Source organism: Tachyglossus aculeatus, chromosome 5 (genome assembly GCF_015852505.1).
Source record: "Tachyglossus aculeatus isolate mTacAcu1 chromosome 5, mTacAcu1.pri, whole genome shotgun sequence".
In the NCBI taxonomy this organism is placed as follows: domain Eukaryota; kingdom Metazoa; phylum Chordata; class Mammalia; order Monotremata; family Tachyglossidae; genus Tachyglossus; species Tachyglossus aculeatus.
Genome location: NC_052070.1, coordinates 60,377,447 through 60,394,549, shown reverse-complemented (window position 1 = coordinate 60,394,549; position 17,103 = coordinate 60,377,447). Strand labels below are relative to the sequence as shown.

The window sequence follows — 17,103 nt, the reverse complement described above, 5'->3', positions numbered from 1 at the left end:
GCTTTTTCCACTAAGCCACGCTGCTTCTCCATCATTTCCAGGGTCTGCCAGTTGGACTCCTCAGGTTCTCATCAAGTGGCAGTGACAGGGAAGTAATCTGGGACCGCTCACTCAAAGGACAGGAAAGGAGGGAGGGAGGGACTGTGGGGGAGAAAAAGGGGGAGAGGGGAGGAACGGGGGTTGGGGAGAAAGGGAGGTGGGAGCAAGTGAGTGAGCGTGGTTTAGAAGAAAAGTTCAGGCCCGAGACTCTGGAGACCAGGTTCTAACCCCAAGCCTGCCAGTAGCCCACAGTGTGATCTTGGGCAAGTCGTCTAACCCCTCTGGCCCTCAAGTTTCCTCCTCCATAACATGAGGATAAGATCACTTTTAGACTGTGAGCCCACTGTCGGGTAGGGACTGTCTCTATATGTTGCCAATTTGTACTTCCCAAGCTCTTAGTACAGTGCTCTGCACATAGTAAGCGCTCAATAAAAACGATTGATGATGATCACTGCTGTCCCCTACCTCTTAGGCTGGGAGCCCCGTGGGGGACTGTAGGCCCGCAAAGCCAGCAGTACGTTCAATTTCTTCTGTTGCCAGGTAAAGTTAGCAGCGTGTTGTTGCCAGACTGCATCAGTAACATCCTGGACAGAAATTAGGGAAAGGACAACCACAAGACCCCCCAAACCGTTGATCGGGCAGCGATTTAATTAGTAACTTCCAGAACTTCAAAGTGTCTTACGAGAGGCTGCGTATTGTAGCATGGGGAAGCAGCATGGCCTAGTAGATAGAGCACGGGCCTGCAAGTCAGACGGTCATGGGTTCTAATCCCAGACTGCTGGGTGAGTGACCTTGGGCAAGTCACTTCACTTCTCTGGGCCTCAGTTACCTCATCTGTACAGTGGGGATTGAGACCGTGAGCCCCACGTGGGACAGGGACTGTGTCCAACCTGATTTGCTTGTATCCACCCCAGAGCTTAGTACAATGCCTGGCACATAGTAAGCCCTTAACAAATACCAAAATTATCATTATTATTATTACTATTATTGCACCAGAGAAAAGGGCAGCAAAGGACAGTCCTTTCAACAGCTGAACTCTGTTGAATTTTGGTTAACTTCAAGGGCTACACTGCTCTGTTTCTCCTAGCGTGGTGGGGGTCACTGGGAATTTGAACAAACACAGGTTACCTTGAATTGGGTCGTCTGTGCAAAAAGGGTTGTAAGTTAGGGCAAAGAAATTAAGTTAACTTCTGGGAGCAGTTGGCTTGGTCATGAGGGGTTTGTGGTTAATAAAAGGACATGATCCTCCCTGTTTTGGGATTCTGCCTTCTGGATCGTGCCGCAACAATGAACCCTGATGTGTGTGTGTGAAGAGGGGGAAGAGTAGAGGAGGCAGGGGGTGGAGGAGGAGGAGGAGGGTGCGATGTTTCAATAAAGACCCATTGTGATCCGGGATCGCTTGTGATCCCTTTTGGGAATCGCCGCCCTCTGACGGAGTGGAACTTAACGGGAGCAAGGGCGGTGTCGGATCTGATTATCTCGTAACTGTGTCAGCCCGTAGTACACAGTGAGTGTTAAATAAATACCACAGGAAACAGAAGAACTAAATGAAGTTGAGTTTCTGCACCGTTTGAATCGACCATTTTCATTTAATGTTTGAAATGGGTTGAATTTTCCAGTCCGAAAACCAAACTTTCGGTAGTATTTCGATGCTCCTAGCTTTGTCCACTTACCACCTTTTGAGATGCTTCCTTAAGTAGATACCCTGGACCTGGTTTACATTCCTCTACTGTAAGCTCACTGTGGGCAGGGATCATGTCTGCTATTTCTGTTGTATCATACTCGCCCGAGCGCTTAGTACAGTGCTCTGCACATAATAAGCACTCAATAAATACCATCGACCTATTGCTGAGTTTCAAAAAAATAGTTGACAGTGGTTGTTTAGATGATGGTTATTTAAAGCATTCCTTCAGGTTGCTTATTGGACCTGGGTTCTAATCCCAACTTACTTGCTGTGTGACCATGGGCAGATCATTTATCTTCCTGTGCCTCAGTTTCCTCAACTGTAAAATTGGGATTCAGTACCTGTTCTTCCTCCTGCCTGAACTGTGAGTCCATGTGGGACAGGCACTATGTCCAACCTGATTATCTTGTGTCTACCCCAGCCCCTAGAACAGTGCTCGGCACATTGTAAGCACTTAACTACCATCATTATTATTATGCATTCTTTTACATGCTGTCAGTATCTACTGCAGTTTATCTTTCCATCAGTCAGTCAATGATATTTATTGAGCACTTAGTACAGTGATTAAGTGATTAATCATAAGTGATTAAGCCCTGAGAGAGAATTCAAAGCTCTTGGCTAGGCAAATCCTGAGTGTTATTCAGTCAGATCCACAGAGAAGCCAAGAAATAGCACCTCCCCTCCCACCCCCCGGCCGGTTAATTTGCCCATTTGTTTCCGCTTAGATCAGCCAGTCGATTGTATTTAGTGCTTACTGTGTGCTGAACACTGTACTAAGTGCTCAGGAGAGTTCAGTCTCACAATATAATAGACACATTTTCTGCCACCAACACGCTTACAGTCTAGAGGCGGAGATAGACATTAATAGAAATAAATAAATAGATGATGGATCTGTGCGTAGATGCTGTAGGGCTGGGAGGAGGAATGAATAAATGGAGTGAGTCGGGACGATGCAGAAGGGAGTTGAAGAAAAGGAGAAAGAGATCCATCCATGGTGATTACTGAGCACTTACTGAGTTCTTGGGGAAGTACAATCCAACAGGGTTGGTAGACATGCTCCCTGCCCACAGCAAGTTCCAGTCAAGAGAGGAGCTGACAGTCTAGATAGTGCCACTCCTCCGAAAGACCTTCCTTGACTAAGCCCCCCTTTTCTCTTCTCCCACTCCCTTCTGTTACCCTGACTCTCTCCATTTCTTCATCCTCCCTCCAAGCCCCACAGCATTTATGTACATATGTGGTATTTATTTCTGTTAATGTCTGTCTCCCCCTCTAGACTGTAAACTCCTGGGCAGGGAATGTGTCTGTTCATTGTTACATTGTACTCTGCCAAGCGTTTAGCCCGGGGCTGTGCACATAGTAAGTGCTAAAGAAATACGATTGAATGAATGAATAAAAGGAAGGTGAGGATCCCAGGGGCCCAGCAGATGACTGTTGGGATTCCAGGCCTCACGCAGCAGCTGCCAGATTCTCAGGGGCATCCTCATACCCAGCAATAGCATAGTGGTTAAAGCATGGGCCTGCGAGTCAGAAGGTCATGGGTTCTAGTCCTGGCTTCACCACTTGTCTGCTGTATGACCTTGGGCTAGTCACTTCTACTTCTCTGACCTTCAGTTACCTCATCGGTAAAATGGGGATTTAGACTGTGAGCTCCACGTGGGACAGGGACTGTGTCAAACTGGATTTGCTTGTATCCACCCCAGTGCTTAGTGTAGTGCCTGGCACATAGTAAGTGCTTAACTAATACCATTGTTATTATTATTATTATGATGATGAGGATGTTGAATTCCTTTATCAGTCTTGATAGAGCCTGTGAAAGTTGACTTCCTTACTATAGCACATAAGCAGCATGGCCTAGAGAAGCAGTGTAGCCCAGTGAAAAGAGCTCAGGATGGTAGTCTAATTTTTTCTACAAAAACGTTCAGGCCATGTTTCCTCACTCCTCAAGAACCTCCAGTGATCCACCTCCGCATCTAACAGAAACTCCTTTCCATCGCCTTAAAGCACTCAATCACCTTGCCCCCTCCTACCTTACCTCTTTGATTTCCCACTACAACCCAGCCCATACACTTCACACATCTAATGCTACCCTTCTTACAGTTCCTCAGTCTCATTTATTTTACCAGAGTCCTCTTGCCCGAGTCCTGCCTCTGACCTGGAACGCCCTCCCTCCTCATATCCCACAGACAATCACTCTCCCTACCTTCAAAGCCTTATAGAAGGTACATCTCTTCCATGAGGTCTTCCCTGACTAAGCCCTCCTTTCCTCTTTTCCAACTCCCTTCTGTGTCACCCAGACTTACCCCCTGTAAATCTATATTACTACCTCACAGAGGCCTCCGCTCTCTCGACCCCATCCATCTTTCTGAGCGCCTCACACCCCACCTCGCCTCCCTTTCCTCTCTACCCAGTCTTGTTGATCAGATTACAGCTCTCAACTCTACCCTCTCTACTCAGCTCAACTCGTTTGCTCCCCTTTCCCTTTGCTGCTCTCGTACCACTAACCCACAGCCCTGGATCACTGCCACTGTCTGCCTCCTTCACTCATGCTCGAGCTGCTGAATGCTGCTGGTGAAAGTCTAAACACCAAGGCAACCTTGTTCACTTCAGGTTTATCCTTTCCTGCCCTAACTCTGCCCTTTCCTCTGCCAGGCAAAACTATTTCTCCTCCCTTATTGAACCCATGCCCATCATCCCCATCAGCTCTTCCGTACATTTAACTCCTTTCTCAGGCCCCCTGTTCCTCCCCCTCATTCATCCCTCACCCCCAACGATCTGGCCTCCTACTTCATTAGTAAAATTAACTCCATCAGGTCTGAGCTCCCCAAAGTCACTCCTCCCCCTTCTCCAACCCCCCAGCTCTCAACCCTCTCCGCTACTCTCCCATCCTTCCCAGCAGTATCCTCAGGTGAGATCTCCTCCCTCCTCTCAAGTGCTACTCCAGCCACCTGTGCTTCTGACCCCATTCCCTCTCATCTTATGAAATATCTCGCCCCTTCCCGCCTCCCCTTCTTAACTTCCATCTTCAGCTGCTCACTGTCCACTGGTTCCTTCCCCTCTGCCTTCAAACATGCCCACGTCTTCCCCATCCTAAAAAAACCCTCTCTTGACCCCACCTCCCCTTCTCGTTATCTCCCTATCTCCCTCCTACCATTCCTTTCCAAACTCCTTGAACGAGTTGTCTACACCCGCTGCCTCAAATTCCTCAATGCCAACTCTCTCCTTGACCCCCTCCAATCTGGCTTCTGTCCCCTACAGTCCACCGAAACTGCCCTCTCAGAGGTCACCAGTGACCTCCTTCTTGCCAAATCCAACGGCTCCTACTCTATCCTAATCAATCAATCAATCAATCAATCGTATTTATTGAGCGCTTACTATGTGCAGAGCACTGTACTAAGCGCTTGGGAAGTACAAATTGGCATCACATAGAGACAGTCCCTACCCAACAGTGGGCTCACAGTCTAAAAGGGGGAGACAGAGAACAGAACCAAACATACCAACAAAATAAAATAAGTAGGATAGAAGTGTACAAGTAAAATAAATAAATAAATAAATAAATAAATAGAGTAATAAATATGTACAACCATATATACATATATACAGGTGCTGTGGGGAAGCACAATCCTCCTCGACCTCTCAGCTGCCTTCCACACTGTGGACCACACCTTCTCCTCAACATGCTATCCAACCTTGGCTTCACAGACTCCGTCCTCTCCTGGTTCTCCTCTTATCTCTCCAGCCGTTCATTCTCAGTCTCCTTTGTGGGCTCCTCCTTCCCCTCCCCTTACTGTAGGGGTTTCTCAAGGGTCAGTTCTTGGTCCCCTTCTGTTCTCGGTCTACACTCCCTTGGAGAACTCATTTGCTCCCAGGGCTTCAACTATCATCTCTAAGCTGATGACACCCAAATCTACATCTCTGCCCCTGCTCTCTCTCCCTCCCTTCAGGCTCGGGTCTCCTCCTGCCTTCAGGACATCTCCATCTGGATGTTTGCCTGCCATCTAAAACTAAGTATGTCCAAGACTGAACTCCTTATATTCCCTCCCAAACCCTGCCCTCTCCCTGACTTTCCCATCACTGTTGACGGCACTACCATCCTTCCCGTCTCACAAGCCCACAACCTTGGTGTCATCCTCGACTCCGCTCTGTCGTTCACCCCTCACATTCAATCCGTCACCAAAACCTAATCCTATCCTGACTGGATTACTGCATCATCCTCCTCTCTGATCTCCCATCCTCCTGTCTCTCCCCACGTCAGTCTACACTTCACGCTGCTGCCCAGATCATCTTTGTGCAGAAATGCTCTGGGCATGTTACTCCCATCCTCAAAAATCTCCAGTGGCTACCAGTCAACCTATGCATCAGGCAAAAACTCCGTACTCCCGGCTTCAAGGCTGTCCATCACCTCGCCCCCTCCTACCTCACCTCCCTTCTTTCCTTCTACAGCCCAGCCCGCACCCTCCACTCCTCTGCTGCTAACCTCCTCACTGTGCCTTGTTCTCGCCTGTCCCGCCATCGACCCCCAGCCCACGTCCTCCCCCTGGCATGGAATGCCCTCCCTCTGCACATCCGCCAAGCTAGCTCTCTTCCTCCCTTCTAAGCCCTACTGAGAGCTCACCTCCTCCAGGAGGCCTTCCCAGACTGAGCCCCCTCCTTCCTCTCCCCCTCCCCCTCCCCTCCACCCTACCTCCTTCCCCTCCCTGCATCACCTGTATATATATTTTTACAGATTTATTACTCTATTTTACTTGTACATAGTTACTATTCTATTTATTTTGTTAATGATGTGCATCTAGCTTTACTTCTATTTATTCTAATGACTTTATACCCATCCACACGTTTGTTTTGTTGTCTGTCTCCCCTTTCTAGACTGTGAGCCCTTTGTTGGGTAGGGACCATCTCTATGTGTTGCCAACTTGTACTTCCCAAGCACTTAGTACAGTGCTCTGCACACAAACAGCGCTCAATAAAAATGATTGAATGAATGAATGAATTCCCCGCTCCCAACCCCACAGTACTTATGCACATAATACTGTAAGCTCATTGTGGGCAGGGAATGTGTCTGTTATATTGTTATATTGTACTCTCCCAAGTGCTTAGTACAGTGCTCTGCACACAGTAAGTGTTCAGTAAATATGACTGACTGACTGACTGGCCCAGGACCTAATCTTGGCTTGGCCACTTGCCTGCTTTGTGACTTTGAGCAAGCCACTGAACTTCTGTGCTTCAGTAAAAGAGGGATTAAATACACATTCTCCCTTCTCTCTTAGACTGTGAGCCTCATGTGGGGCAGAAACTGTCTGATCTGATTATCTTGTACTTACCCCAGTGTATAGTATAGCATAGTACTTGGTGCGTAGTAAGTGCTTCACAAACTAGTACCATCATTATTATTATTATTATTATTTTTATGTGTATAGGCATAATATAAGTGTGGGCTTGGAGTCAGTGTCACAGTGCTTAAGTATCTACCAAGTCTTTTATATTGTACACAACCAAGTGCTTAGTACAGTGCTCTATCCACAGTAGGTGCTTAATAAATAGCACTGATGGCTTGGAAAATGAGGACTTAGGGAAGGCCTCTTGGAGGAAATACAATTTCAGTAGGGTTTTGACGATGGAGAGAGTGATGTGGTCTGCTGGATATAACAGAGGTCAGAAGGTCATGGGTTCCAAATCCAGCTCTGCCATTTGTCTGCTGTGTGACCTTGGGCAAGTCACTTTACTTCTCTGTGCTTCAGTTACCTCATCTGTAAAATGGGAATTGAGACTGTGAGCCCCACGTGGGACAGGGATTGTGCCCATCCCGATTTGCTTGTATCCACCCCAGAGCTTAGTACAGTGCCTGGCACACAGTAAGCACTTAACAAACACCATCCTTATCATTATTTTTACAATACAGCAGAATTAGCAGAAACATTCCCAGCCAACAAACTCACAGTCTAGCTTCGAAGCATGAAGGTGGTAGGTTCCAACCAAAGAGTTTCTTTTGGCTTGGATGGATTCCCTCAGGCCTCCAGAGCCCTGCAGAAGCCTCCACGGACAACCTAGCAAGATTCCCAGCTGCTGGCAGGCTCAGGAGAGCTCTCCCCACGGGATCAGTCTGGGCTGTTTCTGAGAAAGATGCTAACTGGCCACTCACCTTTCATTTATTCATTCATTTATTCAATCGTATTTATTGAGCACTTACTGTGTGCAGAGTACTGTATTAAGCACTTGGAAAGTACAAGTCGGCAACATATAGAGATGGTCCCTACCCAACAACGGGCTCACAGTCTAGAAGGGGGAGACAGACAACAAAACAAAACATGTAGACAGGTGTCAGAATCGTCAGAACAAATAGAATTAAAGCTACATGCACATCATTAACAAAATAAATAGTAAATGTGTACAAGTAAAATAGAGTAATAAATCTGTACAAATATATATACAGGTGCTGAGGGGAGGGGAAGGAGGTAGAGTGAGGGGGGGATGGGGAGAGGAGAGGAAAAGGGGGGCTCAGTCTGGGAAGGCCTCGGGAGGAGGTGAGCTCTCAGTAGGGCTTTGAAGGGATGAAGAGAGCTAGCTTGGCGGATGTGTGGAGGGAGGGCATTCCAGGCCAGGGGAAGGACGTGGGCCGGGGGTCGATGGCAGGACAGGCGAGAACGAGGTACAGTGAGGAGGTTTGTGGCAGGGGAGCATAGGGTGCGGGCTGGGCTGTAGAAGGAGAGAAGGGAGGTGAGGTAGGAGGGGGCGAGGTGATGGACAGCCTTGAAGCCGAGAGTGAGGAAGTTTTGCTTGCCTTCTCTCTGCTCTGCTGAGTTCGCTTGATATCTGGGCCTCAGTTACCTCATCTGTAAAAATGAGGATTTGAAACTGTAAGCCCCACATGGGACAGGGACTGTGTTCAACCCGGTCTGCTCGTATCCACCCCAATGTTTAGTAGAATCCCTGGCATAACAGCTACGTGCTTAACAAATATTGTAATTATTAATTATAATTGATAGAGATTAGTGGAGATGGATAATCAGTGCTGGGATTAAATACCAAGAGGAGCATATCAGTTTCTCTCTAATAGTAATTGTGGTATTTGCTCAGCGCTTAGTATGTACCAACCACTGTACTAACTGCTGGAGTAGATACAAGCTGATAGGGTTGGACACAGTCCCTGTCCTGCTTAAGGCTCACAGTCTCAATGACCATTTACAGATGAGGAAACTGAGGCACAGAGAAGTGACGTGACTTGCCCAAAGTCACACAGCAGACAAGGGGTGGCGTCAAGATTAGAACCCAGGTCGTCTGACTGTGCTCTATCCACTAGATTATGCTTCTTCTAGGCTGTCTTCTCCTGGTAGGCAGGAAGCATGTCTACCAACTGTGTTGTATTACAGTCTCCCAGACGCTTAGTACAGTGCTCCACAAATAGTAGAATTCAATAAATACCATGAATTGTTTTCTCCAGAAGTCATCCCATTTGGGACCAAGGCAGACCATGTAGGACCAAGTTTCAGAGGTCCTATCAGAGTGAGAGTGGCCATAAAACCTGCCTAGGAATTCAAGTTGAAATGCACATTTTTCCATTGTCAAGAGTTCTCATTTTTATTCCCAGGTTGTACTTCATTCATTCATTCAATCTTATTTATTTAGCACTTACTATGTGTGCAGAGCACTGTACTAAGCACTTGGGAAGTACAAGTTGGCAACATATAGAGACGGTCCCTACCCAACAGCGGGCTCACAGTCTAGAAGGGGGAGACAGACAACAAAACAAAACACGTGGACAGGTGTCAAGTCATCAGAATAAATCGAATTAAAGCTAAATGCTCATCATTAACAAAATAAATAGAATAGTAAATATATACAAGTAAAATAAATAGAGTCATAAAACTGTACAAACATATATACAGGTGCTGTGGGGAGGGGAAGGAGGTACGGTGGGTAGGATGGGGAGGTTGCATTGACTCTGAAGAAATATTAGAAATATCATGGCATGTTGTCAATTGTTTATCTATGGTTCCCCCTTCTACTGATGTTTCTCAGAGCCTGCCCTGTTTCCCCGTAGAATCTAGTTTAGCTTCATTTTTTTTTCCTCCATCTCCTATCTATGATGAGAGAAGTGGGTTCTTGGAATAACTGTGACCCAATTTTAAGCCATTTACAGCCAAAGCTAGTAATTTGCTTGTTTAAAAAACATCCAGTTACAATTTCCACATTAGCAAATCCATTGCACTGTCACTGATGACGGGAGAGTTGCTTTTGGGGTGGAATTTTAAAAGGTACAAAAAACAAAAAGCTTGCTATTGTTCTTCATCTGAGTTTTTACAGATCATGTTTCTGGACGTGGTGTTCTCAAGGTGTTATAATGAAAACCTCCCAGTGAAAGTTAAACCTCCTTAGTGCTCATTTGGTTCAAGCGTTTGGCAGAGGCTTTTGAGCTTGGGGTCTTAAAGAGCTTGATCCTCCCGTGTTTTGGAAAATGGGTACATCCAGCTCGGTAGCGTTATATGTGAACAGGTTCATTACACACACAGACACTAACATTAAGTTCTGCATATTACATAGTAGAGTCAGAAGGTCATGGGTTCTAATCCTGGCTCTGCCACTTGTCTGCTCCGTGGTCTTGGGCAAGTCACTTCACTTCTCTGGGCCTCAGTTACCTCATCTGTAAAATGGGACTGAGACTGTGAGCCCCAGGTGGGACAGGGACTTTGTCCAACCCGATTTGTTTTTATCCACCCCAGAGCTTAGTACAGTGTCTGGCACATAGCACTGAACAAATACTACAATTATTATTATTATTCTGCCCCATAGAAACCATAAATTAGGTGAACTCACATATTGGAAGAGCACCTGTCACCCTCCTTGTTTCTGTCACAGAAAAAGTTGGGGTCTGCATTCTGCTCAGTCCAAATGGAAAGTGACAAAGATATTTTGGCAAAAAATTCACAAATTGAATTTTATAAGCTTCACTCAAGATTAGCTCTGTTCAGTTGGAAATCTGAAGCTCCAATTAGGGTTCTAGGTATGCTGGATCCCAAACCGGCTGTGGAGTCTGAAATGGCCAAGTTCTAAATAAATCCAGGGAAGGTTTCATGATCAAATAAAATACCAGAAACTCATTGGGTTCCTCTGTGGAAAAATATGCCAGCCTTGAAGAATGTCTAAATGTGACATAATGTAAGCTGGTTTTCGGATTGTGAGACTCCCTCCTCTGCAACCCTGAGGGACAAGGGCCATGTCTAAATATTTTTAATGGTATTTTTGAAATGCTTATTTTGTGCTAACCCCTATACTAAGCGCTGGGATGGATATAAACAAACCAGGTTAGACACAATCCCTGTCCCACATGGGCCTCATGGTCTCAATCAGCTCGTTGTGGGCAGGGAATGTGTCTGTTATATTGTTGTGTTTTACTCTCCCAAGCGCTGTGTATTCTTTTCCAGCACTTAGTACAGTGCTCTGCACACAGAACGTGTTTAATAAATACTCCTACTATTTCTACTATTACTACATCTATCCCAGAGAAAAAGAGCATTGAAGAGCACAACAATTTACAGAATAAATCAAATCTATAACTGCTCTGACCTCTATCATTTTTGTGGCCTTTTAATCCACCAATACATAACCTTTGAGTCTAAATAGTGGTCTGTAGATTGGGAGGAATCTGTGGGGGGGTTTTCCCCCTCAGGTTTTAGAAAAGTGTTGTGTATCTTTAACGGTGTCTATCCACCTCACCTGAGCTTGAAACAGCAAGCAGCCAAGGCACTGACACAAAATTCTAATCATGTGAGGCAGAGAGAGTGGGGTAGGGAAGGGAGAGGCTGGAGGAAAGCCTGTCCCCTCTGGAAGCTGTCATTGAATGCTTCTCTGGCGTTTTTTTCCTTTTTGTGGGGAAAAAAAAAAAGCATTCAGAAAGAAATTGGTCTGGCACCAAGGATTTTAGCCATTTGACAAGGAAGGCAAGATTGTTCTAAGTCGCAACGTGCGGGTCCTAGGGTTTCTGCTATGCTACTATGCTGCTTCTTTACACCTTTTTAATATCCTTTTTAGAATCAATCTACCGACGAGGGGCCAGAAGATGGAGGAAGCTGTATCGAGTGAATGGGCATCTGTTCCAAGCCAAGCGCTTTAACAGAGTGAGTACTGTGACCAAAAATGCCGTTTTGGTGGTATAGTGATTGTTTCTTTCAGGGAGCTGCTGCTGCCTTTTTGTCACAGAAAAAGGAATGAGGGAAGGAAAAAGGGAAATGGTTGCTTGGGCGAATTCAGGCTTCACTGTATTTAGGGCATGACTAGAAAAAGTCAGAAGTCCTTGCATTATTTAGACTCCGGTGGGGGGGTCGGGCTTGCAGCGCAGAGCTGTTAGAAGGGGCTCTCTCATTCTAATGCATTTCTGAGCTTTTCTTGGCTCCTATTTCTACCCACTTAGCTTCCAGGTTAGTATCCCCTCTCCTCTCCTTCCCGCTGCCTAAATGGTGCCCGCCTATAAATGCAGCCTGTGGCTCTTTAACGTCTGTCTACTTGCCATCCATTGTTTATGTAATCGTTTCACTAGGGTTCTTCAAACCGTCCCGTGCCCAGGGCCAGAGATGGGATTACCTAATTAAATAAATCATCATGCTGTTGCTTTCTTCTCTGAGCTACTAGTGTTGGGCTCTCCAGCACTGAGGGGGTCTAGAAGCTCTCCTCCAGTTCCCCCACCCCCAGCAGTAGACCTCATTTAAAGTGGAAATAACAGCTTTCAGCCCAGCCCACCAGGCCAGGGGGCGACTGCTTGTATATGGAGAATACGAGCTTTGAAGTTTCCCAACTGGGCAGACGCATGAACGTGGGTTCGGTTCCAATTGCAGGTACCCCTCTTCTGGCTTTTGGATTGAAGCCCTGGACAATCCCATTTCATTTGGATGACTCCCTCGTCATTCTTTTCGTTCTGAACTTTTATTGGAGCCCTCTAGTAAGAGGGCTCTGACTTTATTAGTATTAGTATTATGGTATTTGTTAAGTGCTTACTATGTGCCAGGCACTGTTCTATGCTTCGGTAGATACAGGATAATCGGGTTGGACACAGTCCCTGTCCCACTTAGGGCTCACAGTCTTAATCCCCATTTTACAGATGAGGGAACTGAAACCCAGAGAAGTGAACTCACTGCCCAAAGTCACACAGCAGACAAGTGGTGGAGGTGGGATTAGAACCCATGATCTGATTCCCAGGCTTGTGCCTTTATCCCCTAGGCCATGCTGCTTCCTGGGCTTCATCAATCAACCATTTGGCTTCATCAGTTAACCAGAAGTATTCACAGAGATCTTTCTGTGTGCAGAGCACTGCACTAAGTGCTTGGAAGGAGTACAATATGGTCGGTCGATATGAACCCTGCCCTTAAAGAGCTTACAATTGAGCCGGGAAAGGGGACAGACAGAAACCATTAACAGACACAGCCATGGGTCCACCCCACTAGCTCAGCCCAGTTGAGGGAAATACAGTTTACAAGACATTCTCAGGGTCATGCCTGGAGAGTTTCCAATACTCTTCCCGTCTCGACTACGGAAGGAAGAGTCAAGCGGAGGCATATCCGTTCCATTCCTAGCTTGGGCAATGGCTAGCGATGGAAGGCAATCTGCTACAAGTCAAAACTCCCCTGTGCTGGGCAGCAGCGGCAGGGGAGAGAGTCGAGGGTGGAGACCCAAGTTTCCTGCGCGGAAAGAGGCAATGGTAAACCACTTCCGTATTTTTACCATGAAAACTTTATGGATACACTACCAGAACGATGGCAGATGGAGGTGGGGCGTTCTGGGAGGGCTGTGTCCATGGCGTCTCTATGGGTCGGAGACGACTCACCAGCATAAGACAAGACACAGTGACCAATGCTGTGCATTTTGGGGATGGCCTAATGGAAAGAGCACAGGTCTGGAGTCAGAGGACTTGTTTCTAATCCAGTCTCAGCCATTTGCTTGTTGTGTGACCTTGGGCAAGTCCCTTTCTCTGGGCCTCAGGTTCCTCATCTGTCAAATGGAGTTTCAGTACCTGTTATCAGCCAATCACTGGTATTTCATGAGCACTTGCTGTGTGTGCAGAGCACCTTACTGAGGTCCTGGGAGAGTACATGATAACAATGAACAGATGCATTCCTTGCCAACAATGAGTTTACAGTCTAGAGAGGGACAGGCACTAATATAAATAAACTACAGATATGTGCATTACTCTAGCATCTTGATCATCATCATCATCATCAATCGTATTTATTGAGCACTTACTGTGTGCAGAGCACTGTACTAAGCGCTTGGGAAGTACAAGTTGGCAACATATAGAGACAGTCCCTGCCCAACAGTGGGCTCACAGTCTAAAAGGGGGAGACAGAGAACAAGACCAAACATGCTAACAAAATAAAATAAATCTGTACCCTTCAGGCATCTAATGTTCACCCCAGCCCCACAGCACTTAGGTGTATTACCACAATTTATTTTACTGTCTGTCTTCCCCTCTAGACTATAAGCTCCTCGTGGACAGGGAGCATGTCTACCAAACAGGGAACATGTCTACCAGTTCTATAGCATTGTACTATCCCACGTGGTTAGTACGGTGCTCTGCACACTGTAAGCACTCATCTAATAGCATGGAATGATTAGTCCTACTAGGGGACCCTGAAGCCCTTCAGGCTGACCTCTGTACCAACCCTTTGTCCGAGGGAGGATGAGGGATGTCTGTCTGCTCCAGAAAGCCTTTGGCCAGAAAGGGGGTGTTTTCCCAATCTGCTCCAGCTCCATCCCCGCCTCCCTCTCTGAGAGGGGAACAGGCAATAGGGGATTGGGGGACAGGGCAGACCCCCAGAGAGAGAAAGAGAAAGTAACCCAAGGTGCCAGTGGTGCGGGGGAAATTCCTCCAGCCTGCAGTCGAGGGGCATTGGGCCATGGTGGAGGGCAGAGGGGGTAAGGGGACCTCCAGGAAAGGAAGGAATGTGGGGAGGGGGAACGGCACTTGCTCCCGGAGACCCCACCTACCTGGCCAGGGGGACCTTTGGGCTGCTCAGTCCCAGTCTCCCCCAGCCCCACCTCCCCAATCTGTTTCTGCTGAGCCTCCCTCCTCTTCCTCCTCCCTCTTTCCTCCTCCATCCTCCCTCTTCCCTCTTTTCTTCCTCTCTTCTTCCCCTCTACTTTGCACCTCCACCCCGAAACCTAACCAGTGGTAATTCTTAGAATATTAAGAGTTTTAAGTGCTTAGGTGCCATAGAAAATTACATCCACAGTTTGGCAAAAATACTTGGGCAAAGTTAGCTTTGCAAAAATGTCCAGTGAAAATAAAATTGTTTATCACCCTCTGGTCCTAGGTGTTTGGCTCAGTCCAGGCTGGGTTGAGTGTTCCTGGCCAACTTGTTTAGATTACTGTCTCAAAATCTCAGATGAAGGCGTCTGATCCTAGTTCATCCTTGGGAACCTACTTCCTGGGGGAAAATTTTGAATTTTCTTCACCAGTTTCTCCCAAAATGATAGTGAATAAAGCACAGGCCTGGAAATTAGAAGGACCTGAGTTCTAATCCCAGCTCCACCACTTGCATACTGTATGACCTTAGGCAAGTCACTTCAATTCTCTGTGCCCCAGTTACCTCATCTGTAAAGAGGAGATTAAGAGTGTGAGTCTCATGTGGGACAGGAACTGTGTCCAACCTAATTGGCTTGTATCTAGTCCAGCGTTTAGTACAGTGCCTGGCACACATTAAGTGCTTAACAAATACCGAAATAATAATAATAATTATTATTACTACAGTATTTTAAATGATAATTATATAACATTCCAGGTACTTTTGGACAGATGCAGCCAGTAGTGGTAAATCTTTCAGGTGGAAATTTGTTTTATCTTCTGAAGTGTCCTAAGAAAATTCCATAAAATAATTCCTTAGAGTAACCACAGTCCTCCAAAACTTCTTTACCTTTTCCTTCCAGGGTAGGTGGTTATGAAATTAGGAAAAAATTGACCATCCTTCCTTTTGTTTTCTTTTTCTCACCAAAATTATTAAGAAATTGGTTTTATAGTACGAGTAGTGATATTGTTTTTTAAGTGCTTACTGAGTGCAAAGCACAATTGAGTACTGGGAAAGAATGCCTGGCAAGGGGAGGGATATTAGGCCCAGGTTCCTGTCCCTTGGGGGGACAGTCACAACGGCATACATTGTCGTATTTATTGAGCGTTTACTGTGCGGAAAGCACTATACTAACCACTTGGGAGAGTATACTATAGCAATAAACAGACACATTCCATCCCCAGGGAGTGCTACAGAAGCAGCCATCCAGTCTTCCTGAGGTTTCATGGAGGAGGTGGCACCTGGCTGCAGCTGCTTTGCTGTGTCCCACTGGGGTGGTCAATCAGTCAGTCATATTTATTGAGTACTTACTGTGTGCAGAGCACTGTACTGAGCGCTTTGGAAAGTACAATATAGCAGACACGTTTCCTTTCCACAATGGGCTTACAGTTTAAAGGGGGGAGACAGAGGTTAATATCAATAAATAAAATAACAGATATGTACAAAGTGCTATGGGGCTGGGAGAGGGGATGAATAAAGGGAGCAAGTCAAGGTGACGCCGAATGGAGTGGGAGAAGAGGAAAGGAGGGCTTATTTAGGGAAGGCCTTTTGGAGGAGATGTGCCGTCAATAAGGCTTTGAAGAGGAGAAGAGTAATTTTCTGTCAGATATGAGGAGGGAGGACATTTCAGTGAGAGGCTGAATATGGGCAAGAGGTCTGTGGCAAGATAGGTGATGGCGGGCAGGGCAGGATGGAGTGTCCTCTGGGGTTTGGTGGAGAGCCAGTCAGGGTTTTTGCGGGGGCAGCGTGATAGTCCAGGCAAGGAGGAGGTCACTGAGGACCCCGGGGGGTGGTGTTGGGAAGGTGGCAGTCACAGTGGACTTGCACAGCCAACTGGTGGACAGAGAGGCCTGGGTCACCATTACTGGGTTTCTCCCAGGAAAGCTCCATCACCTTGGCGGATTCCACTTTCTCTTTCAATATAGGCTCGCCCACTCTTAGCTTTTTGTTTTTTTTACAGTTTTTTATTAAGCATTTATGTTGTGCCAGCCACTGTTCTAAGCTCTGGGGTAGATCCAACCCAATTAGGACACTGTTCTTGTTCTACCTGAGACTCACAGTCTTAATCCCCATTCTACAGTTGAGGTAAATGAGATACAGAGAAGTCAAGTGTCTTGCCCAGGGTCACACAGCAGACAAGTGGCATAGAGAACTTGGGAGAAAGGAGTAATGAAAATAAACAGGAAGCCCATGGGGAAGCCAATCCTCAGCTTTTGCTTTTCTTTCATTCTGCTGAGCTGAACCTCGAAGGGAACCAAGATATTCACGTGCCCAACAGTTGACAATCGATCTCCATTTTTCACTCAGCATTAGCAGGTGTCTCTGAAGTTACTA

General features: G+C 46.5%; 1 protein-coding gene across 4 annotated transcripts in view; it reads left to right on the top strand.

Moving 5' to 3' along the window:
• The window catches only part of PRKCZ (protein kinase C zeta), a 219,688-nt gene that overhangs the window by 126,349 nt on the left and 76,236 nt on the right, over positions 1–17,103 (top strand). For all 4 annotated transcript variants that reach the window (XM_038746338.1, XM_038746339.1, XM_038746341.1 and 1 more), the window contains one exon: positions 11,747–11,832. In XM_038746338.1, the coding sequence (XP_038602266.1) occupies positions 11,747–11,832 (86 nt within the window). The remainder of the gene's footprint in view (positions 1–11,746; positions 11,833–17,103) is intronic.